Source organism: Elephas maximus, chromosome X, assembly GCF_024166365.1.
Source record: "Elephas maximus indicus isolate mEleMax1 chromosome X, mEleMax1 primary haplotype, whole genome shotgun sequence".
Taxonomy (NCBI): domain Eukaryota; kingdom Metazoa; phylum Chordata; class Mammalia; order Proboscidea; family Elephantidae; genus Elephas; species Elephas maximus.
The window spans coordinates 179,280,689-179,306,481 of record NC_064846.1 but is presented as its reverse complement, the minus strand read 5'-3'; the positions used below and the strand labels follow the sequence as shown (position 1 = coordinate 179,306,481).

Here is a 25,793-nt window from a genome sequence, read left to right as displayed (position 1 = left end):
GGATGACACCAAGAGTGTCGTAGCTCACTGAGGCATTGCCATATATATGGAGTCCTACCCCAACCGGCCTCCTCGTGGCTGGGAAGGCGACCTGCTGTCGTCATCTGTCCATTTAACCAGGCCCTTGGCCATACTCCTGCCCCTGTATCATGCAACATCCCAAACTAGCATCTCGTTTAACAATCTGTTTCACAAAACCGAAGGCCACTTGGTTTGTCGGATTCTCCTTTTCATCCCGACTGGTTCAGTCACCACAGTGTGTAAGATGCAGTCTCACCACCCGTGCTTCTAGGGAGCATTTGGTTGTACTTCTTCTAAGACAGATCTGTTCATCCTTTTGGGAGTCCATGGTATATTCAATAGTCTTCGCCAACACCACAATTCAAAGGCGTCAACTCTTCTTCGGTCTTCCTTGTTCACTGTCCAGCTTTCACATGCATATGATGCGATTGAAAATACCATGGCTTGGGTCAGGTCCACCTTAGTCTTCAAGGTGACATCTTTGCTTTTCAACACTTTAACGAGGTCTTTTGCAACCGATTTGCCCAATGCCATGTGTCATTTGATTTCTTGACTGCTGCTTCCATGGGTGCTGATTGTGGATCCAAGTAAAATGAAATCCTTGACAACTTCAATCTTTTCTCTGTTTATCATAAGCACACTGGTTAAGAGCTTGGCTGTTAACCAAAAAGTCAACAGTTCGAATCCACCAGGTGCTCCTTGGAAACCCTATAGGGCAGCTCTACTCTGTCCTGTAGGGTCGTTATGAGTTGAAATCGACTTGACGGCAACAGGTTTTTCCATACTCCTTAGGGGGGGAGAAATGTGATGCTAACCTGAAATAGAGTTTTGTTTTGTTTTGTTTTTTTAACTCTTGCTATTTCCTTAATCAATGGGATGGCTATATTTAGATAGAATGTATGATGGTCTGTGTAGAAGGCAGAATCTTAACTGTGAAAACACCGGAGCAAAAAATAAGTGGAAAAACGAGTGTGTGCCCAGTGGTATCCCCCAAAAAATCCACTGCCTTCGAGTGGATTCCGACTCATAGCAACCCGACAGGACAGAGTAGAACTGCCCCATAGGGTTTCCAAGGAGCACCTGGTGGACTCACACTGGTGATCTTTTGGTTAGCAGCCATAGCTCTTAACCACTACTCCACCCGTGAACTGTAATTCACGTAGCTAGTGTCCATCATGGGTTCCTCGATCGGCTGCTAACTGAAAAGTCAGCGGTTCAAACCCACCCAGAGGCTCCGTGGGAGAAAGGCCTAGAAAACCCTATGGGGGCAGTTTTACTTTGTCACATGGGGTTGCTAGTCGGAACTGATTTGACAGCACCTAACGACAGGCCTTTTGTAAGGAGTCCTGGTGGTGCGATGGTTAAGCACTCGGCTGCTAATCGAAAGGTCAGCAGTTTGAACCCACCAGCGACTCCGCAGGAAAAAGACCTGGTGATCTGTTCCCGTAAAGACGACAGCGTAGAACACCCTATGGGGCAATTCTACCACATCACCTGGGGTCGTCATGAGTCAGAGTGGACTCAATAGCAGAAAACAACTAAGTGTCCAGCACTGACCATCTGGGGAAAGCCTGGTCAATTTTAGTGTCAAACGTGTGTCTGTGTGAGTCTGTTATTACTGCCAATACGTATTTTTCAAAGTCTTTTTCTAATGCTTAGTAAGAAGTTTTTAAAGCAAATGTGTTTATTTTTGTGGACTCTCTTGAATACTAAACAGAAGTAAGGTGTGTGTGTGCGCTTCAACACCTGCATATTTATATATCATATCTGGAGCCCTGCTGGCATAGTGGTTAAGAGCTCGGCTGCTAACCAAAAGGTCGGCAGTTCAAATCCACCAACCGCTCCTTGGAAACCCTATGGGACAGTTTTACTCTGTCCTGTAGGGTGCTATGAGTCAGAATCGACTTAACGGCAATAAGTTTTTATCACTTAAGAATATAGAAGCCTGGCCATTGAAAGAGGAAATTGTTTAGCTTATCTTGCTGTCCCGGAAGCCCTGGTGGCATAGTGGTTAAGTGCTATGACTGCTAACCAAAAGGTCAGCAGTTCAAATCCACCAGGCGCTCCTTGGAAACTCAATGGGGCAGTTCTACTCTGTCCTATAGGGTCCCTATGAGTTGGAATCAACTTGACAGCAATGAGTTTGGGTTTTTTTTGCCATCCAATTCCAAACAGTATAGGTTTAATTTACACGAGGTGAACATTTTCTTCCTTTAACGTAGCTTGATTATTTACCGTGATACAAAATTAAGGTTTTGGTGAGTGGAAATATTAAATCAATTGTGTGTGTGTGTGTCTGTGTGTGCGTGCAGAAAATGGTTAATCCCACAGAAATCAGGAGGTAGGTCAGCGGCGGATCACTGGTAGAATTCTTGCCTTCCATGTGGGAGACCCGGGTTTGATTCCCAGCCAGTGCACCTCGTGTGCAGCCCCCATCCGTTTGTCAGTGGAGGCTTGCCTGTTGCTGTGATGCTGGACAGGTTTCACTGGAGCTTTCAGACTAAGACAAGGAAGAAAGGCCTGGCACTCTGCTTCCAAAAATGAGCCCACGAAAACCCTACGGATCACAACAGTCTGATCCAAAACTGACTAGGAAGAAAGGCCTGGAGATGTACTGCTGAAATCTACCCAGCATAAACCCTGTGGAGCACAGTGGTCTGATCTGGAATCCATCATGGGGATGGTACAGCACCAGGCAATGTTTCGTTCTGTCATGCATGGGGTCGCTGTAAGTTGGAGACTGACTCAGGCAGCTCACATTAGAAATTAAACAGCAATTCTCAGGAAAAATGTGAACATATGTACAATGAATATATTTTATAAAATTTCAAAGAACACGTGCAAAAAGCATCTCACATTAGGTTCAGTATGTATTTGTTCAAGAAAAAGTGCTGCTGGTTGCAGGCTCTCTCTGAGGACCGACTTTCCTTTATGGCCACCGGCATCTCTAGGGTTGGGGTCACCCTGCCATGGACCTCCTCCCATACCAGGCCATACAGAATCCTTACTCATGTTTTTCGTACTGATGTTACTCATGAACCTTAATTCCTGTATATCACTCCTTGTTTTCCTTTAATTACTACTTCGTTCTCAAAAAAGTTGTTGATTTAGGTTCACAAATACTAATTACCACAGTATCGTAGCTAAAACACCAGAAAATTTGACAAAATCAGCGACTATAAAACATGAGCGACAAAAACAGCGCGTGCCTGTAGCGTGTGCAGACGAAACCACTGGATTTGAGGTGTCATTGTAATTGAGTAATAGTGACAGTTCTGACCGGAGGGCATTAGAAGTTCACCAAAGTACATTAGCATAGAGTTTTAGTTTTGTAGGTATATTGATACATGTAAGCTGGACTTACCAAAAATGTTTTTGTTGTTACAACTACCTGCAGAGATTTTTTTCCAATTGTACTTTAGATGAAGGTTTACACAACAAACAAGCTTCTCATTAAACAATTAATACATATATTGTTTTGTGACATTGGTTGTCAACCCCATAATGTGTAAACGCTCTCCCTTCTCAACCGTGGGCTCCCTATTACCAGCTTTCCTGTCCCCTCCTGCCTTCTAGTCCTTGCCCCTGGGCTGCTGTGCCCCTTTAGTCTTGTTTTATTACATGGGCCTGTTTAATCTTTGGCTGAAGGGTGAACCTCAGGAGTGACTTCAGCACTGAGCTAAAAGGGTGTCCGGGGGCCATACTCTCGGGGTTTCTCCAGTCGCTGTCAGACATGTCAGTCTGGTCTTTTGTTGCTGTTGTTAGAATTTTGCTTTACATTTTTCTCCAGCTCTGTGCAGGACCCTCTATTTATAAAAAATAATGTCTGCTGCAACACCGTACAAAAGTTTTAGAGGCAGTCATTCTGGTGTTACCCCCTCTGATGGCGTCACCCGGTGTGGTGCACTCTCCCCACACCCCCCTCGTGACACCACTGTTCATGGAATCGATTACTGAGCAGACGTATGCTGTAGACACCTTCCATTCAGCGGTGGACAGTGCCAACACCCCTCTTCTGTCGGCTTCTCTTCTGCAGGTCGACCTGGCCGTTTCTGTCTCCGAGATCTCCATCCGGGAAAAGGTCAGAGAACTGAGTCCGGAGGAAGAGCGGAAGAAATGGGAAGAGGGACGTATTGACTACCTGGGCAGGGATGCCTTCGCTCGAATTCAGGAGAAGTTGGACCGCTTTCTGCAGTGATCTGTGCAGCTGTGTGTGTGTGTGTGTGTGTGTGTGTGGATGCCTTCGCTTGAATTCAGGAGAAGTTGGACCGCTTTCTGCAGTGATCTTTGTAGGTGTGTGTTTATGTGTGTGTGTGTGTGTGTGTGTGTAGTCAGAGACTATCTTGTTGCCATGGTTCTGTTACTCGGACATCTCCTGTCCTAAAGGGAAACGCTGTTAAACCACGTGCCTCTACTTATGGTCGACCAACTTGAGTACCTAGGAAAATCACATCGGAAATAAAAAACCCAGCCCACCGCTGATCCGAGTGACAAACAACCTCCAGGCTTTCCGGAAAGGCCGAGTCTGTCTTTTCACCTTGTGGGCAGAGTGAGCAGGAGTGAGCTTCTAGCAGAGTCCCGGCAGGGCTTCCCTGGGTGGCACAAATGATGAGGTGCTTGACTCCTAACTGAAAGGTTGGAGGTTTGAACCGACGCAGAGGTGCCTGGAAGGAAGGCCCGGCAGTCCACTTCTGTAAACCCCATGGAGCACAGTTCTACCTTGACACTCATGGGGGCGCCATGAGTCAGAGATGACTTCATGGCAACATTTTTCTTTTTATGTGTAGTTAAACATTTCCCTGCAAATTTCCTTCTGCCCCTAAGCTACTGACACTTGTCCATGTATTCCGTATGTTGAAACCCGAAAGGAGCAGACGTTTTATTCCCTGCGGTTTTCAACATACGGAATACATGGACAAAAACGTCTGCTCCTTTAGGGCTAAGTTAGCATCCAGACGTCCTCTTTGACTGACGCTCATTTAGTCGCCGTGAAGCATGTCTGAGAACCACCATGGTGGCTGTCCTCTCAGCTCTGAAATCTTTCAGGATTCCCGGTGCCTTTGATGGGAACTCAACTTGGGAAATGCCAGAGAAATCTGGAAGGATGATTTTAACAGGCATGGTGGTGATGTAATCTCGTCTAAATTTACTGACTGGTTTAGAAGCACTCAGGAGCTTACCCTAAATGATTCTGGACAAGAGTCCCTCGGTAGCACAAATGGGTAAACACTTGGCTGCTCACCAAAAGGTTGGAGGTTCGAGTCAGCCAGAAGTGCCTTCTAAGAAAGGCCTGGCAATCTACTTCTGGGAAATGGCCCACTGAAAACCCTGTGGAGCACAGTTCTACTCTGACACAACATGGGGTCGCCATGAGTCGTAATCGACTCAAACGGCAACTGGTTTTAGTAGGATTACTGTATTTTTATGAAAATAATGCAGCAACATGTAAAACAAAAAAAGGGCATAGCAGTGCCTATGAAACTATCTCAGGGTGGAGGAGGGCACGGCTGGCAAACACACACAGAAGGCGTGCATTATTTTCATAAATATACAGTACGTGGTCTAGTTTGCCTTGTCGAACTTCATTTTTAATTACACCACCCAGAGACACCTCGGAAGAAAGGCCTGGCAATCTACTTCCAAAAAATCAGCCATCAAAAACCCTGTGGAGCACAGTTCTACTCTGACACACATGGGGTTGATATGAGTCAGAATCCACTCCATGGCAACTGGTTTGGTGTGGCGTTTTTTGTTTGTTTGTTTGTAATTTCAATCAACAGCTCACTCATAGTAACAGGACTTGGAGACATTCTTCATTTAAAGATAAGCCAATCTGTGGTCAATTTGATGGCAATTTGGTTGGTCTAGCTTCCTATCTCTCAGCCTCACTACCTCAGTCTAAATGACCTTTGGAGCCACTGTGTTCTCCAAGCCGTTCAACCCAGCTCTCTCAGGAGAGTTCTCCGTTTTATAAGGCCGGACACTTTATTCCACGGGGGAGCCTCGTCTTCAGAAATATCCTAGTTTTCTGTGTTGATGATATACTGTGTTGTAACATCTCATCGGGCCTCCAGTTCGCAGCCACAGCCATTATAATCGGAAATGGAAATCAGCATAACAAAGAGAAGGAAGTGTGACTTGTAAAATTAAGAATGAGTCCCTGGGTGGTGGAAATGGGTAAGCTCTTGGTTGCCAACCTAAACGTTACAGGTTCAAGTCCACCCAGAGGTGCCTTGGGAGAAAGGCCGGGCAATCCACTTCGGAAAAAAACAGCCACTGAAAACCCTGCGGAGCACAGTTCTATTCTGCCACATGGGGTCGCCATGAGTCAACTCGATGGCAACGGTTCTTTGTTTGTTTTTCAGTATTAAAAAGCAAAGGATGAATTAGACCCAGGTTTTGAAAAAGCTGGAGGACTATGTCAGATAGTTTGATTAACCGGGTCCTGAAGCAAATTATTTTTGAGCCAACAGGGAATTTGGGTGAAATTTCCCTTGTGTTTCTTTGCTTGTGGCATCCATGTGGGGAATGCGTGGGTTCTGGAGGGTTCGTTTCCCTCTGGGAGGTGATCTGCGGTCTGGATCAGCAGTGCGTCCGAGATGTTTCAGGGGCTGACTTAACAGGACCATACAGGCAGAGTCTCGGGTGGACTGGGATGCCGCGGGAATCAAAGCCAGTGTACAGGTCAGAGACAGAGCGCAGGTGCCGTGAGCTATGGTGTTGGCTGTGAATAACACAAGTCTCCGCCCGACGAATGCAGAGGGAAGACTGCAGAGAAGAGTGACTCTGTTTTGGCTTCTCTGGAGAAGAGAATGAATGCTTGTTCAGGGCCGCTGGTCAATCGTCTCAAGGTCTAAGTTCCACACGGAATTCTGTATTCTACGTGCATTATCACGTTTGGACTAACGCTAACGCACTTAAATTAAAATTTTTAACCAGCAGTAGTCTCTCTGTCTGGTTTGTGTTTGCATATGTTGCGAGAAATCAGGAACGTTTTGTGTTTGGAAGAAGACGCGTGGTCGCCTTTTTCCTACAGTAGACTTATTAAATGCGTTCTCAGAATTGCTGGAGCACCTGGGTGGTACAGACCGTGAACGTGCTTGGCTGCTAACTGAAAGGTTGGACGTTTGAGTTTGCCCAGAGGTCCCTCGGAAGAAAGGCCTGGCAACCTAGCTCTGAAAAGGCAGCCATTGAAAACCCTGTGGAGCTCAGGTCTACACTGACACACATGGAGGTGCCATGAGTTGGCGTGGACTTGACTGCAACTGACTACATATGTATGTATATGCTACATGGACATCCTGGTGGCGCAGCGGTTAAGAGCTACGGCTGCTAACCTAAAGGTCGGCAGTTCGAATCCACCAGGTGCTCCTTGGAAACCATATGGGGCAGTTCTACTCTGTCCTATAGGGTCACTATGAGTCAGAACTGACTCAAGGGCATCGGGTGTGGTTGATTTTTTATCCGGTTTTTATATGTGTATATGGAAGCCTTAGGTGGTACAAACATTAAACACTTGGCTTCTATCCTAAAGGATGGCAGTCTGAAGTCACGAGCAGCTGTTGGGGAGGAAGACCTAGCGATTTCCTCCCATAAAAACTACAGCCTAGAAAACCCTATGGGGCAGTTCTGCTCTGCCACAAGGGGTCCCTATGAGTTGAAATCTACTCGACAGCGGTGGGTGTGGCACAGACAGTTAACGTGCTCAGCTGCTCACCAAAAGGTTGCCAATTCCAGTCCACTCAGAGGCACCTTGCAAGAAAGGCCTTGAGATCAACTTTCAAAAAACCAGCCATTGAAAACCCTGTGGAGCACAGCTGTACCTGACACACGGGGGTTCCTGTCACAGTCAACTCGATGGCAACTGGTTTAGGTGTCTGATGTGTGTGTGCCATGTGCATAGTGCACTGGGCGGCTAACTCAAAGGCTTGAGGTTCGAGTCCACCCAGATGCACACTGGAAGAAAGTCCTCGCAACCTACTTCCAAAAAACCAGCCATTGAGAACCCTGTGGAGCACCATTACTTTGCACCCATGAGGGCACCATGAGCCAGGGTCCACTCAGCAGCAGCTGGTATAACTTTGGACCACCCCCATTGGTCTCTGGCCACTTCCTTGTTTCCTGGGAAAATACAGCTTGCTAGAAACACTGTATGCCTGCTCCTCTCAGACCTGTAATCAGCATTTTTTTTTTAAACATCCGATTGCGGTGCTTTTTTGAAAACAGCCCCATCTCATGAATGGAACACAGCCCATTGCTTAAAAAGCCCTCCTCTGAAAAATCCCAACAAAAAATAAGCTTTCCTTCCCTTTTTCCTTATCTGTAAAAAGAGTTTATCATGATGCGTGCTTGCAGGGTTTTGCAGAGAATGAAATAGGATACAGAACACAGCTCAGCGTGACATGTGGTTTTAAGCACTCAATCTGTAGTTGCTGTTGTCATTGGTAACATTACTGGAATTTCTGGAGACACTGCCAATCATTTGCCTTCTGTAAAACACTAACCCAGTGAACACTACTAAGGCTAAAAAAAAAAAAAGTTATCCACGTCGTTAAATCATAGACAAACGCTGAAAACTTTTTGTTGTTGTTGTTAGCTGCTCTCGAGTCACTCCTGCCTCATGGCGATTTAATGTACAACAGAATGAAACATTGCCCGGTCCTGCGCCGTCTTCATGATCGTTGGTACATTTGAGCCCATCGTTGCAGCCACTGTGTCAATCCATCTCATGGAGGGTTTTTTACTGACCCTCCACTTTACCGAATATGATGTCCTTGTCTAGCGGTTGGTCTTTCTTGATAAGATGCCCAAAGGAAGTGAGCTGAAGTCTCACCGTCCTTGTTTCTAAGGTAGGCAGGTGGATAGGTAGGTACCATCTATCTATATATCTATCATCCATCTATCTACCCATCACCTATCTATATCTATCAATCATCTATTTGTCTGGTGTCCATCTTCTATATATCATCTATCAACCATCTATCTACATATCTACCATCCTCAATGCATCCATCCATCATGTCTGTCTACCATCTATCAATCAATCTGTGCATCCTTCTATCGATCTACCCTCTACCTATCATTTATCTGTCAATCATCTATCTATATATCTATCATCTATCATTCATCGATCCATCCACCTACCACCTATCATCCGTCTATCCATCCATCCTCCATCTATCTAGCTATCTGTGTCTATCCGTATCTATATATCTACCTGTCTGCGTATCATCCATTATCTATAGGGGTGATGCTTGCACAGTCTTGTGAATGTACCTTAAAACGGCAAAATTTACATTACATGTATTTTACAATATTAAGTTTAATGGAAAAAAAAAACAAATGATGTCTAGTCAGTTCACAGAAAATATAAGAAAGTTCAAAAGATTATGCAGCCATTGCTATAAAACCTTTTTAAAAAAGGGTAACGTATTTTGTTGTTTTTAAATAGACTATTTTCAGAGAAGTTTATGTTTACAGAAAAACTGCAATCGTTAAGCTCTTAGTGCTTAAACAGAAAGATTGGCGGTTCAAACCCACCCAGCTCCTCCAAGGGAGAAAGACCTGGTTATCTGCTTCCATAATGATTACAGCCCACAAAACCCTATGGGGCCGTTCTAATCTGTCATAGAGTGTCACTAGAAGTCGGAATGGACTCGATGGCACGCAAAAGGTCAACCTGGTTGGCGGCGATGGTGATGTCCAGGTCTTCTATGTGCTTGCTGAATTCCATGTCCTAGTGAAGGTTGGTAAGAAAATGGTGTAGAAAACTAAGACAATTATGATGAGCCAAAAATGTTTTGATACATTCATGACTAAAACGCCAGGATTGAAGGACCTGCAAACGCTTGGAAAATGTTGTTTCCTGTTGAAATTGTATCAGAGGCTCCACTCAAAGCTGGTAGACGTTAGGGTTACTCAGAAAATGGGTCAGTAGAGCTGGCCCAAATCATGTGCATGTTGTCTCCAAAAACTAAAGAGGCCACTAGGATTGGTGCCTCGTTCCCAGTGGCAGGAGGGAACAGATGCAGCAATGTGTCCTTCACATTCGAAAGGACACGTCACCATGCTGCAGACCCTGGACTCCTAGAAATTTCACTAAGGTGGCAGACCTACGGATTTTTAGGGGGTCTCTTAGTTATCTAGTGCGACTATAACAGAAATACCACAAGGGGATGGCTTTAAGAAGCAGTTTATTCTCTCACAGTCTGGGAGGCTGGAAGTCTGAATCCAGGGCGCCCGCTCCAGGGGAAGACTTTGTCAGCTCCGGGGGAAGGTCTTTGTCCTCAACCTTCCCCTGATCTAGGAGCTTCTCAGCGCATGACCCCCGGGTCCAAAGGATGCGCTCCACTCCTGGCCTTTCTTTCTTGGTGGTATGAGATCCCTCTCCTTTCTGCGAGCTTCTCTCTTTTATATCTTAAAAGAGAGTGACTCAAGTCACAACCTAACCCTGTAGGTGGTGTCCTGCCTCATTAACATAACTGCCTCTAATCCGGCTTCATTACCGTCACAGAAGTTAGGATTTACAACACATGCGAAATTACAGCAGAAGACAAAAAGGAGGACAACCACGCAATACAGGGAATCACGGCCTAGCCAAGTTGACACACATTTATAGGGGACACAATTCAATCCATAACAAGGTCTTTATGTCCTACCCACTGGTCAACATTTGTCTTACCAAGGTGTCTAGAAGTGTTGCTACTTCCTGATCAAACCCATCCAAGTCAGCGTAACACCATCGATGTCATAGTGGACCAGTGTGTTGTCTTGTGAAGTAAAATAGTGATCAATCTCTGCAGAGGAAGCCGTGACAGAGTCCTGGAGAGTTTCTATATCCCTGAGAAGGCAGAGGGAAGGTGTTTTGGTCCTGCCCCCTAAAAGCAAACATCTTCTTTGGGGATTTACTAGTACAAATAGTAAAAACATTTACCAGGGAAATACCTGCATACCAGGTGCTAAGGACTATACTGCTTTGTTCCAGCAATGAAAAGACATCTGGGACAGCAGATATATTGGCGTGACTACCTGGTTACGTAAATAACAAGCCACTGTCCTTCACCAAGATCCATTTAGCCTTTGTATACAGAAGTAACTGAGCAATTCATACTTTAATAAAAAAGAAATTGGGGTTAAGATTACACCTCTAGTGAGTGCCTGAATAGGATTCGAACCAGTGTGTCTGACTCCAAAGCCTAGGTTCACTTTCACTGCACCATCACACCTTAACAGCTCTGTAAACCCATCAAGCCACCATCCTCAAGTCTGGACCCGCAGGTTCATTGGTGGCATAATCTCACTTTTCCTTAAACAATTTTTTAAAATTTAAAAAATTCCGCCCTCCCCATAATATGTCCATTTAGGTATGTACCACGAAAAAGACCCCGTCCTTCCACTGCAATATTTAAAAGATGTCCAATGGAAGTTCAAATACTCACTCACTCTCTGGATGACAGTTTCCTAATGGAACAATTCCAAATGGATCTTCCAGGGATGGGCCTGGGTGGTCCTGCTGGTGCCTGACCTTGTGGACTGCGAATCCCATCCGGTGTGTGTGTGGCGGCAGGGGGCGAGGGGGGGTGGCTGCATAGGAAAAGGAGCATTGCAACCCTCACCCTCAGCTTGGGGAACGCAACAAGTAAATGTTTTCCTTTCCCCTTTTTAAAAAATTAAGCTTGTTTAACAATTCCCTTGAGTGATACTACAATCTCTCTGGGTCAATGTGAATATCGGGCTGAACGATTGCCAACCTGGGATTGCTGGGGAAAATGATAAGGAACTGAAATAAGGCTGGAGGCTGGGGCACCGAGATCTGGAAAGAGTGGAGAGATTTGAGACGCAGGAAAAAAAATCAGCCCCATGTCATCACCGTTCATGGACTAAGGAGTCCCTGGGTGGTGCAAGAGGCTAAGCACGTGGGTACTAACCGAAAGGCTAGCAGTTTAATTACACCACGAGGTGCCTTGGAAGGAAGGCCTGGTCATCTACTTCCAAAAGATTACAACCATGAATTTTAAAAAAACCAACTAAGGGAAACCCTGGTGGCATACTGGTTAAGAGCTATGGCTGCTAACCAAAAGGTCAGCAGTTCGAATCCACCAAGCGCTCCTTGGAAACCCTGTGGGGGCAGTTCTACTCTCTCCTACACGGTCGATATGAGTCGGAATCAACTCTACGGTAACGGGTGTGTGTGTAACCAACAAAGAGGATGGATAGTAATACCCCCACCAGAGAGGGAGGAGCCCTGGTGGCATTGTGGTTAACAGCTATGGCTGCTAACCAAACGGCTGGCAGTTTGAATCCACCAGCCACGTTTTGGAAACCGTATGGGGTAGTTCTGTCTTATAGGGTTGCTATGAGTTGGAATTGACAGGAACACGGTTGGTGTACTACAGAGTCAAAGATATTAAGAATCACAATGCTTCCGTGTCTGCCCAAGTGCAAACACCTAATATGTATTAGATATGAGATGCAGATCCAGGTTTGTGTGATTCCGAAAGTCGTGTCTTCAGTATCATATGGGAAGTCTTCTAACATTTCGTTTAACAATTCCTCACTTTGGTTGTACTTCGCACTTTATCTTTTGTGAAGAGCCGGCTTATTGCTTTTTGCTCCTTTTCTCCTGGGGTGTTCAGTCTTTAAGGTGTCTTGATACTGTAAAGATAGCACTCCTTTTGTCTTATATGGATAAGTTTACTTTTGCTCTTCTAGTAGTTTTTCTGGGAATGTAAGCAGGATTGGAATGCTGCAGGATTGGAACGTTTCTCTTCATCGCAGACTCTCAGAGACTACCTAACCTTATGTATTTGACTCCATGTCCATTACATTGCTCTCTGTTTACTGAGCCGTTTTCAGAATTCTTTAAATCAAGGGTAGAAAATGACCACAGCAAAACAAGCCCAAGTTTCCAGGTCCACGCGAGGCTTCCCGACTGGAATATCTGGACACCATTTCTACAATCTTTAGGGGAAAGACAATCCGTCGTTGTCAGCTTGTGATGTGTCCAATCCTGACCTAATCTGTGTGGCTGGAGGTGGGAAGAGCATGGCACTCAGAGAGCCTCGGGAAGCCACGGTGTGCTGGGTGTGTGTGAGCACTACACTCAGCATGAGTGGCCTTCAGAGAAAGGGAACCTGCGCTCATATATCCAAAAAGATGTCTCCTGGAACACAGAAACTCAAATAATAACCAAATGGAAAGAGAGGACCCAACTCAACCTAATTAATAGTACAAGAGGTCCAGTTAGTGGGTGAGGGACAACCTGTGTTCTTGAAGTCTCAGTAGCTGCAAGGCCACCTGGTTCTTTACCATCTCGTATCTCCGTCTTAAACACATTCTCACCACACTGCCTGCCTTCCGGCCTTGAACATCTTAAACAAACCCCTTTCTCGGGGACTTTGCTCTGTCTGCACCCTCTGTGGCACACACTTCCCAGGTATCTTCATGTCTCCTGCACACTCATCCTTGAGGCCTCTGTTTACACGTTGCCTTGTCTGCTGATCTTGCCTGAACATCCAGCAAAAAATAGCAACCCCTGTTCAATCTCGACTTTTCACCTGCTTTCTTTTCCTCCAGAATACTTGTCAACAATCTGATGTTACAATACTATGTTGTTATTTGATTGCACACCGCCTCCACCATTAGATTGTAAGGACTTCTGCTTTTCAGCACTGTATACCCATTGTCTACACAGTGCCTGGCACATAGTTAGTGCTCAACATATATTCCTCAGATGAATTTCTCTTAGAGACCATAGAACACATGAGTGCTTCGGGCAATGGCTGGGTGGGGGTGCAAGAATTTCCTACTCAGAAATGACACTAGGTATTCCCTAGAGAGGAGCAGACCCATAAACAAAATAGAGGATACCATCTACCATCATCCATCTACCTCAGAATACAAACTCTTCTATTACTGCTAGGTTCGTAATGTCTGCGTGAAAATCAGTCCTTTTTTTCTTTAAACTTTTCCTCGTACTCAATATGAACGCATGGAGCCAAAATATGATGTGTGAACTTCCAATTTTCTTCTTTTGGGATTTTCAGAGGAACCAGAATTGCAACCCTTCCTGTCCGGGCCTTCCTGTCCATGTAGGTGGTCACCTTCATGCGGGACCTGACCATCAACCCAGGCATCATCTCAGACTCCCGTCTCCAGCTGCACGTACTGTCCCTCTCCAGGCTGTCCTCTGCGGACATCGGTTACACCTCCACCACCACCTTAAAGAAGCTACTGAACATCCAGACACAGCAGAGTCCTCGGTTATGACGGCTGCCTCAGATGGGCTTTTTATGCTGTTTGTAGGGCTAGACAACTTCCTTCTGTCCACGACGGCTTATGTCTGGTTCTGTCGCCTCAAGAAATGCCGCATGCTCCCTCTCACTCTGGGCTCTCACCTCCATCACTGGAACAGCCTGGGTTGCCTGTTGGAGGAAGAGATACCTCATGGAACAGAGCCCAGTCATCCCATCCAGGGCCATCCTAGATCACCCAGCATCCAGCCAAGCCCAAGTTCGTGAGAGAACCCAGCCTGGAGATGCAGCTGCCTCCTGGACCCTCAGCTAATGTAGGTGTATGTAGGAGCCAACCAAGACCAGAAACCCGTTTTCACCTGCCCACATGTGCCTCAGAAGACCTCGTAAGAAAATGCCTAGAATAAGAACTGCCAGACTGCCCAAAAGACCTAAGATGTCATAGCATAGAAAACCGTATGGAACACGTTTCTACTCTGACAGACACGGGGTCCCCATAAGTTGGCACTGACTTGATGAGCGACTACTTTTCTTGGCAACTTGCTTTGGGTAATAATAAAAACTAGCATGTGCCAGGTCCCAGCCTAGGACTCCAGGGGCCTGAATGTCTCCTCTTACTCTGAGCACCCGATTCTGCCATGTGAATAGCCTAGGCTGCTCCAATTATGCATGGGTGGAGAGTGCCGCCTCCATTTAAATCCTTGCACCACAAGATATTGTGGTAGCCCTAAATGGCTATTACCAGGAATGTTAGTAAGAGAATTAATCCTCAGGCGACTGGAACCCTGAGCACAAAACAACAAATAACAAAGTTACACAGAATGACCCTAACCCCCACCAAAAAATCCAAAAAACAAAAAAATGAAACCCATTGACGTTGAGTTGATTCTGACCCATAGCAACCCCATAGATGAGAATTACCTACGACACAGTAATTCCACTCCACTAGGTATAGACCCAAAAGAATGGAAAACAGGGACTCAAACATTCTATGAATATTCATAGAAATATTATTCACAGTAGACAAAAGGTGAAAACCACCCAAGTACCCATCAAACCAGTAATGAACAAAATGTGGTATATACACACAATGGAGTATTATTATTTAACCCTCAAGAGAAAGGAAATTCTGGTACATGCTATAACATGAACCTTGAAGACATTCTGAGTAAAATATGCCAGACACCAAAGTAAAATACCCCAGGCAAATATTGTATGATTTTGTTTACATGAAATGTCAAGAACAGACAAATACAAAGAGACCAAAGTTTATAAGCAGTTACCTGGGGTTGGAGAGAGGTGAAATGAGGCATTACTGCTTCATGGGTACAAAGCATGTTTGGGTGATGAAAATTTTTTTGATATAGATAAGGGTGACGGTTGAACAACACTGTGAATGTACTTACTGCATTTCCACAATTAGGATGGTTACGATGGCAAAGTTTACATTACATATATTTTATCACGTTTTTTTTAGTTCAGTTATAAAAAACAAAAATTAGACCAAATGATGTCTAGTCAGTTCACACAAAACAAAACATAAGGGCCTTTGACAGATTATGCTCTCTTATTAACAAAACTTAAAACGAAAATTGGATACCACATTTTTGTTGACTGCTTTCAAACAGACTTCATTTTCAGACAGGTTTATGTTTATAGAAAAATTGTGTATAGAGTCCCCGTGCACCCCACCGACACCCAGCGTTTCTAATGTCGTTAACATCTTGCATTCCTCTGGTGTGGGACACATGGGTTACAACGAACAAATTAATATTAATACATTATAAAATTAGCTAAAGTCCATAGATTATATCACATTTCACTCTTTGTGTTGTAGTCGTATGGGTTTTGACAGATGTATGTCATGTGTTCATCATTACAGTACCCTACAGAATAGTTACACTGCCCTAAAAATGCCCAGTGCTCCCTCTATTCATTCTGCCTCCCTCTCCCTAAGCCCTTTTTGACCACTGATCTTTGTACTGACTCTACAGTTTTGAGTTTTCCAGAATTTCACAGACTTGGAATCATACACTATGTGGCACTTCTGGAGTGGCTTCTTTTACTTACTTCTTTCCACTCTGCAACATTTTTGATTCCCTAGTCGAAATGTGGAGCCATAATGGTACGGTGGTTAAGAGCACATGGCTACTAACCAAACGGTCAGCAGTTCAAACGTACCACCCCTCCTCGGGAGAAAGATGTGCCAGTCTGCCTCTGTAAAGATTACAGCCTTGGAAACCCTATGGAGCAGTTCTACTCTGACCTATAGGGTCACTATTAACTGGAAGTCACACACCACAAAAAACAAAATCTATACTACTGACAGAGCAATAAAGATAGAGCCATAGGCAAAAAAAAAAAAAAAAAAAAAAAAAAACCCCTGCCATCAAGTCGATTTCAACTCATAATCATAGCAATGCCATAGGACAGAGTACAACTGCTCCATAGGGTTTCCAAGGAGCGGCTGGTAGATTTGAACTGCCGACCATTTGGTTAGTAGCTGAGCTCTTAACCACTATGTCCCCAGGGCTCCCAACCCATAGCCATTGAGTCGATTCTGACTCACTGCAGCCCTATAGGACAGAGCAGGACTACCTCAAAGGCTTCCCAAGGAGTGGCTGGAGGATTCAAACTGCCAATCTTTTGGTTAGCTGCCATATCTTAGCCATTGCGCTACAAGGGCTCCTTATAAGTATAGGTATATATGCTAAATCTTAATAAATGTTCAAATGACAAAGGAGATGTCCACTTTCAGTAGACTGGACCAAGTCTTCCAGAGATGACACCTTAAAAAGTCTGGATGGAGTAAGACACATCTTCATTAAAGTATTAAACAAGATACTGAGGAACTGCCAGACGAAATTCAGAAAAATATGGAATAAGAGAGAGGGCAGTCAAGCATTTTGGCTGAACTTTATCAAGAGGGGGCTGATTCAGTTAGAAAACTATGGAAACGAGGTTCATATGCAGGGGCATAAATAGGCGCCCAAGCATCCCAAAAGTGGGAGCCATAGGAATACAACACAAGGGCTTGGTGGCCTGGTCGTGAGTCACCCAAATGGGAATCTCACGTTCCAAACGTCTGAAGGTCTCTGACGTTAGCAGCAAGTCCACACACCTAGCATAGCAAAAATGGGCAGTGCCCACACAGGCGGCCTCTTGGCCTCACCAAGTCAGAGGTGAGGAGGGCGTACCAAGAGGAAATCCAAGGAAGTGGCAAAGGTTCGAAATAAGAAACGGGTGCTAGTTTGCAAAGTGATCAAAACGTTAATACTGTAGTATTATCTTCTTAAAGATGTTTCAGTGTATCAAGCGTCCCTTTAATGTTTTACGTATAGAAAAGTCTACTATATATTACATAATAAGGCAAACACTTCACTAACTGATGTTAGATACGAACTGTACCTAAAGGTTCTGACGGACGCACAAATTTGACTTAAGGACAGACTTACGAACAGAACTCGTTCATAATTTGGGGGACTGCCTGTACTGCTATAAACAATTTAAAAGATAAAGGGGAGAGAAGGTAAAGATATTTCTTGCAAATTTCCATTAATAAACATAGGAGAAATGATTGAAATAGAAAACATTTGGCACATTCATAAGGTTTTTCTCCACTGTGAGTTCATTTATGCATAGTGAGGGCTGAGGAATCACAAGAGGCTTTCCCAAACTCCTTACATTCATAAGGACTCCCTCCACTGTGAATTCTCTTTAATGAGGGATAAGGTATGTCTAAAGACTTTCTCCCAATCTTTATGTTCATAAAGGCTTTCTCTACTGTGAGATCTTATGTGTACAGTCAGGTGTAAGAACGAAAAGCTTTCCCACATTCCTTACCTTCCTAACATGTCAATCCGCTGTGAGTTCTCGTGTGTTTACTGAGGTGTGAGGCTTGACTAAAGGCTTTCCCACATTCCTAAGATTTCACTCCACTGTGAGTTCTCATATGTCTGTTGAAGCATGAGGACCACCAAAAGGCTCCGCCACATTCCATACATTCATAAGGCCTCCACTCTGAGTTCTTATATGTTTAATGAGGGATGACGGCTGACTAAAGGTGTTCCCACATTACTTACATTTATATGGCTTCTCTCCACTGTGACTTCTTATATGTGTTGTGAGGTGTGAGGCCTGAGTAAAGACGTTCCGACATTCCTTACATTCATAAGGTTTCTCTCCACTGTGAGTCCTTTTATGCGCAGTGAGGCCTGAGGGATAACTAAAGCATTTCCCACATTCCTTACATTCATAAGGCTTCCCTCCACTGTGAGTTCTTATATGTCTAGTGAGGCCTGAGGGATAACTAAAGCATTTCCCACATTCCTTACATTCATAAGGCTTCTCTCCACTGTGACTTCTTTTATGTACAGTAAGAACTGAGGGTCATCTAAAGGCTTTCCCACATTCCTCACATTCACAGGGTCTCTCTCCACTGTGAGTTCTTTTATGTGTAGCAGTGGGCTGAGTAACACCTAAAGGTTTTCCCACATTTCTTACATTCATAAGGCCTCACATCATTGTGAGTTCTTCTATGTTTAATGAGGTATTTTTGCCTGAATATAGGCTTTCCCACATTCCTTACATTCATAAGGCTTCTCTCCACTGTGACTTCTTTTATGTACAGTAAGAACTGAGGGCCATCTAAAGGCTTTCCCACATTCCTCACATTCATAAGCCCTCACATCACTGTGAGTTTTTCTGTGTTGAGTGAGGTATTTGGCCTGACTAAAGGCTTTCCCACATTCCTTACATGCATAGGATCTGTCTCCACTGTGAGTTCTTTCACGTAGAATGAGGTGTGAGAATCATCTAAAGGCTTTCTCACATTCCTTACATTCATAAGGTTTATCCATATTAAGAAATTTTTTACGTAACTTTTTTTTAGCGATAAAGGACCATAGGTTTTAAGACATTCTTGACTTTCACTCATCTGACCTCTTACATGTGTCCAGAAGGATGAGAAACTACAGGAATCCTTCCCACATTCATTACATTCACAGCATTTCTCACTGGTGAGTCTCATCACAAGATTCCTAAAGGTTGAGGTACAAATGAAGTCCTTCTCAAACACCTTACATTTATTGAATTTCTTTCCATTAACAGTTCTCATAGGAGTGGTTGGCAGAGAGGGAGAACTGCAGGCTTCTCCATATTCCTTACACTGACAGGTTCTGCGTCCGTTGTAAGATCTTGTATGATGGTTACATGGTAAGTGATCCATGAAGGCTGTTGCAGAGTTACGGCATTGAAAAGAATTTACTTCAGGAGGATTTCTTTTAAGTCCGGTAAGATCTGGAATCCAACAGAAGGCTTCCCAACATTGATCGCCTTCGTTACTTTCATGGAGGTTCTCTGCTGTATGACTTCTATTAAAAATACGCAACATGCGTTGGAAATAAATTTTTTCCGTTGCGCTATTACCAAACACAGTGAAAGTACATGGTTTTGGTCCTGATTTGTCTCATGTTTCACAGATTAAATCATCTATGATAAATACTACCATTATGGCACTGTTTTTCTAAAACATGAGACTTCTGATCATTGTATCCAAGTGAAATATATTTCAAATACTCGAAACCTGACTCATTTTTTAAATATGTTGTATTAGGAAAGTTCTCTGAACACACATACAGCTAGATTCATTTATACATACATAGATATATCTACACACCCATACATACACCTTCTACTCATGTATCAACCTTGAGATTCCAAAGATCGGGTCATTGTGCGAAAATGGAGGGTAACCACATCAGATCATAAAATGGAGGATGACTATATCGTTACATAACTGCCAAAGTATATCCTTACATGACTGCCAGACCACTGAGATTCACGGCCTAGCCAAAGTGACACATAATCTTAACCATCACAGCCAGTGTTACTCTGGCCTTGCACCTCAGCGTTGTTTACTTACAAATGTATGTTGTTGATGTGCAAAATAGTCGAAGAGTAGATTTTTCACTATTATCTTAAATGTAAAATGTTGGGTACAGAAATAGTCAATAAGTGAGGAGGAGGTGTATTTATTACTATACATCAAGGCTTCAGAACGGTTTGTAACAGTTCAGGAACTGACAACATAAATGAAGACAGTATACACATTCCATCAACAACCAAGCTTGTTGTCCTGTGATTTTGATCCAAACAGGAAACAAAGACCAACACTCTGCTCACAAATGGTGGCCTATATGCCACACCGAATGTGTGTTTCTCTTCACAGTCCTGCCAATAATTCCAATCACCCAAACAGATCCTGAAACTTTCAGGAGCTTGATGCAACAGATTGTTTTTCTGGTAGGAATGTGGAGAGCAACACGCATCCAAAGTGGCGCAGTCCACCAGAATCTTTGAGCAGGGCACCACTGATTGTTTGCTAATTGAGTCAAAATCCAAACAGACGAAACCCCAAGTATGGCCTCAGGACACCCATATAGCTCAGTAATGTGGTCACACCTGTGGTTCACCCTTCAACCAAAGATTAGACAGGCCCATAAAACAAAAAAGAAACTAAGGGGGCGCACCAGCCTGGCAGCAACGACAAGAAGGCATGAGGGTACAGGAAAGGTGGTAATGGAGAACCCAAGGTTAAGAAGGGGAGACATGTCGTGGGGTTGGCAGAAAATGTCACAAAACAGTATGTGCATTAGTTGTGTAATTAGAAACGAGTCTGTTGTGTAAACCTTCATCTAAAGCACAATAAGAAAAAATGCAGACAAAAAAGCAAATGGGCAACACATTTGGTTGCCCTACACTGTATCCGCTGCCCTCGTTACTTTGGCATTAGCTGAATCGTAACAACATGGGTGAAGTCCTAATACACATACATATATACACACATATGTATGTATTTCTATGTCATCACACTTTAGGGCTTTCTCCTGAGGCACTGTTTTCTCTTCTTTGAATGACACTCACCTCAAATGTCTGCCCTGGTTTTTATACTGATCTTTTTTGCCGTGCAATTCAAAGGTTTCTCCTAACATGGACAACGAGGTATTATTCTTCTTGTATCCCACCACTGTACATTCACTAGATAACTTTTCCCCATCATTAAAGTTTTGAGAGACTGACCCCGTAATTCAAGTTCAGGTTCACGACATAAAACAAAAAAAGAAAGGAATTGTTAGGGGATAAAAAAGGCTCTGAACAAAGAAACACGCAGCCACGTTTTGCTGTTGCAGCACACTCACGATGGTTAAAAAGCAATTTACTAGGAAATACTTCCGTGAGGATTTACAGTGATGGCGATGTAAAAAAGGTGTAACTAGGAGAGCTAAATAGAAAAGCGCTGGGCATAACACACATGTAACATTTAAAGAGGCAAAAGGTCTCCATGACCACGGTTGTGAGGATTACTAAAGTCAGAAAAGTAAGCTCGGGTGTCTGCAAAGTTGTCTCCTCAACACAGTAGAGACTTTTTCTGACCGATTCAAATGTAATTCCCTCCAGGCAGGGCTAGTCCTTCAAAAAATTCTTGCTTTCCTGGTGCTTCCCCACACACTGACCCTGGGTGAATCCTCTCTCCACTGTCTTCAGATCTTTTCCCTGTTTCTCTGGGAAAACAAATGCTTACAGCGGACATGGTGTTCACGGAGAAACACACATCACAAAGGAGGACTGTGAAGAGCAACGGACATTTCCTTGACATGCAGCCAACACTTTGCTCTTCGGGCTCTCTGAACATAGGTGTGAGTTTATGTGCACCAAGATAATCATATCAGTCTTGTAACAAACACAATAAAACTCTCTACCAGGTCCCACACCACTTATCTCTCAGTACCCCAAAGGGACCCCTGCAGCCAGTATTTACACTTACAATGCTCCAAGAACCTGAGGACTTTTAATCACAAAGGAAATAAAAACTCACTTTAATACACAGAGCTTTATATTCATGGGGACGCCAGGATACGTGAGCTCCATAGACCAAAGGACCACCCCTGTTTTATTGAACAATTTATTGCCATTCCTCAGCCCAAATACAGAAGCATCGTCAATGAGTAAAATACTTATGTTCACTAAAGATATAAATAGGGGGGAAAAAAAAGAGTCATGCCATCCTTACCTACTGAGGCCAGGTTTCTGAAAGTTTCCATCATCACATCTCTGTAGAGAGTTCTCTGAGCAAGAGTCAGCAAAGGCCACTCTTCCTGGCTAAAGACCACAGCGACATCCTCAGCGATCACCGAGTCCTAAAACATCCCATATACATTCGGATCAGGAGGGTACCATGTATTCCACGGTGTCCAAGGACGAAGGCTGAGGCTGACGGTCACGGAGAACTGAGAATTGAAGGGGATTTGACACAAAGTTCTGTGCTCTAAGGTCTACTCGAGAGTACAGCCATCAGCCACGTCCCTTCACTAACTATATTCACTTCCTCCTCACTGACTGCGTCCTGTCTTGTGGCCTTCTAACGCACTGAAATAACATCACCACAGTTTGAAAGCTGCCAACTGCAGTCTTATTCTTCTCTCTTCATGGTCTAGGATAGTTAGAAAACATTGCAGACATTTGAAAAATGCTCTCACTCAGATCACCACCTGTATCTCCTTCCATTAAGACCCACCAGAACATTCAACAAAACACAAAGCACACGGTAAGGATTAACAACTGGATAACACTTCAGAATGGCAGTTTTTCCTTCTGACCTTCACAGCCATGAGAGGAACAAGCGCCCGCACAAATTAGAAACCCAAAGCCCTGGGCTGGTTATATTTTCTTGAACTCTAGCAGATCAAGTGGTGACAGGTTCATCAGCTAAAAAAAAAAAAAAAAAATTCTTTCAGAGAATTATGGATTTCTATGTGTCAGTCAACTATTTTTCAAAAACTCACTTGTTCTGTCATACTTTCTGTCCCTTCCAGAGGCAGGCAAAGGTAATAAAAATTAAAACGAGCTCAGATGAGACAGGGAACATGAGAACCCAGATCTCCCCACAATGTTCAAATTCCAAGACCCCACGCAACTGGATGCACGCCAATTACATATTAGTGACTGCCCCCTCAACAAACATCAACGCATATGCCCTCACGCACACACACTCTCCTGCGATAAGATGACAGACGGCTACCTCTGCAGAAAGGACAACAGCATATACTTGTGTCTGCTGAGAAGTTACAACTTCCATTTTGTAAGGACCACCCAACACGATAAGCATAATCAATGACACCAAGTTACACGTGTAAACACTGTTGAATTTGCAAACGGTTCATTAGTTTTAATTTTTACAACAAAAACATATAATTTTGTAAGTAAGCTGAAATGCAGACGGATTAACTCTAAAATTGCCTGTGAAGCCTACGAAAGAGGATTACCACCAACCCTCCAGAGGCTCCACTCCAAACTTCTCTAATATTTGCAGCCCCTGGAGGCATACATCCATGACTACCGGAACCCTGACATGTGGAATCCCCTGGTCTGTAAGAGTGACCTCTGTGACATAGCACCGATCCGTCGGCTTCCTCACATAGCGAGAGGGTGCTAAGTCAGAGCGGCTTTAGAGGAAGAAGGCTCCTCTTGTCAGAGAAGTGGTGAAATGTGCTGACTATGTCCTCTCTAATCAGTCCTGGTATGACGGGTCACAACAAATTTTGAGCTAGAAGCAACATCCAATAGTCCCCTCCACTGCAGTGGACCAGGTGCATGTTTTAAAGACATCAAAAACCCTAACCTTCATTATAAGATAGAATAATGATAAAATATTCCACGTATTGAGCAACTACGGTTTATGAAAGGTTTTTCAAGTTTTCAACACACTAGCTTATTTATATCTCATGGCTCTCCTACACGGATATCATTTCAAACAGCTCACAGTTGAGTAAAGTTAGAGACAATCGATTAACCACGAGCTCGACGCTGCCAGCCAGAATGCTGACGTGCCAGGGTCAGGAGGCAGGTCCATTTGTCTTTGATGTCTCAATTTCTGACAACCCCGTTTCTGCTCATATGCTACAGTTTTGTTCTTAATCCTGGCTGTTATTCTCCAAAAGTACCATGGATGATCTAGAGCCCTGCTGGATACTAGGGAGACGAGACAAAGGAAACATCCTATTCAATTCACACAACCCGGAGATGCTTCTCCTGGTAAAGCCCTGTATCTCAGACAAGACTTTGTGCCTTCAGGTCCTTAACTGTGCTTATGTTCACTTATTAAAATTGATTTAGGTCACATTGACACACAGTCTACTTCATGTTGACAAAGCAGATACAGCTTTACAACAAAACAGAAATATATCTGGATAAGCAGAAATCGTTAACTTTCAGAGACATTTTCCTGACGGCACTGCAATACACGGTGAGCAAATGTCTTCTTGGTGTATAAACTGATGTCCATCCTGGATACCAGTTAGTGCACGAGTGTGTGCATGTGTGTAAGCGAACAGTGGTGGACGAGGCCGAAGAGTCTGGCCCAGATGGGACTGCAAAAAAAAAAAGAGAGAGAAGAAAACGGGCGCGGGGACCGCGGAGTGCAGGTGGGGGCAGGACATTTAGGACAGAGACCTCACACCTGGACAGGACTGCCCAGTCCACAGCTGCTCCCTCAGAACGCTCACTTCTGCTTCCGGTTTCCGGGACTCTAGATGCTCAATAGAGGGCTTCCGTGCAGGAACCTGGAGTGCTCTCTATCTGGGGACCTAGGGGCTCAGTGGTTCTCCCTGGTGTGTGGGATCTGGCCATGGCTGCCCTTCATTTCCTCTACAGAGAAACGCCTGGTTTTTCTTGAATGCGTATATGAACTGAAATGCAGAATTCAACAATCTAATATACTGAAGAGGGGTATGTTCTCTACATTTAATGACATTTCTTAGAAATGACATGAGACACTTTTAGCTACAGCTCACTGAGAAAGCTTAGTCACATGGTACCATCTCGTAGCAAGGACTGCTGGGAAATAAAATGCTATTCCTAGGTGACCACAGTTAGAACTCAAACTCAGGAATTCTATGACTAAAGTCCAAAAGAACAACAAATATTGAAGGAGACCAACATCTGTTACCAAAAGTGGGCAATACTGACATACGTGTTGGGGGTACAAATAGCAGAACTTGAGGACTGCTTTAAAGGGCAGTGACTGATGAAAGCAGACAGAAAACTCGTAATTTCCACTTTTCTGACCTAACCAACAGGACAAATGGCAGTGCCTTTCTAGAAATGGAGAAATCAAAGGCGGAGAAACTTGAGGCAAAAACACAGGATTCATTAGTTACTATGACCTTGTCCACACAGCCCTGAAGAACAGAAGCAATTTTCCCATTTTCCTGTGCACATACTCAAAGATGTTTTATGACCTGAGATGTGTATCTGTAAGAGGCACAAAGACGAGGATCTAACTAAAGTTCTTTAAGGTTAATTTATTTTTACAAAAATACGGTGTGGGCCATTGAATGCATGTGTTAATTTCCCCCCAAAGGGGGTCTGTGGGTGTTCTGGAATACTCTGTCAACCGCAGAAAGAAAAACGCACTCACGTAAGAAGGCCAGATACAAGCACTCATAGGAGCCAGAGGATGCT

At 44.0% G+C, this 25,793-nt stretch overlaps 2 protein-coding genes across 4 annotated transcripts in view; one reads left to right on the top strand and one right to left on the bottom strand.

The window, feature by feature from the left end:
- The window catches only part of LOC126069752 (glycogenin-2-like), a 42,909-nt gene extending 35,927 nt beyond the window's left edge, over positions 1 to 6,982 (top strand). For all 3 annotated transcript variants that reach the window (XM_049873460.1, XM_049873459.1, XM_049873458.1), the window contains one exon: positions 4,058 to 6,982. In XM_049873460.1, coding sequence (XP_049729417.1) covers positions 4,058 to 4,219 — 162 coding nt within the window. In that variant the 3' untranslated portion in view covers positions 4,220 to 6,982. The remainder of the gene's footprint in view (positions 1 to 4,057) is intronic.
- Positions 6,983 to 22,479: 15,497 nt separating this feature from the next.
- Positions 22,480 to 25,793, bottom strand: part of LOC126068891 (zinc finger protein 20-like) — a 65,003-nt gene continuing 61,689 nt past the window's right edge. Inside the window, exon 6 of the mRNA XM_049871577.1 lies at positions 22,480 to 23,039. Within this exon, the coding sequence (XP_049727534.1) occupies positions 22,992 to 23,039 (48 nt within the window). The 3' untranslated portion in view covers positions 22,480 to 22,991. The remainder of the gene's footprint in view (positions 23,040 to 25,793) is intronic.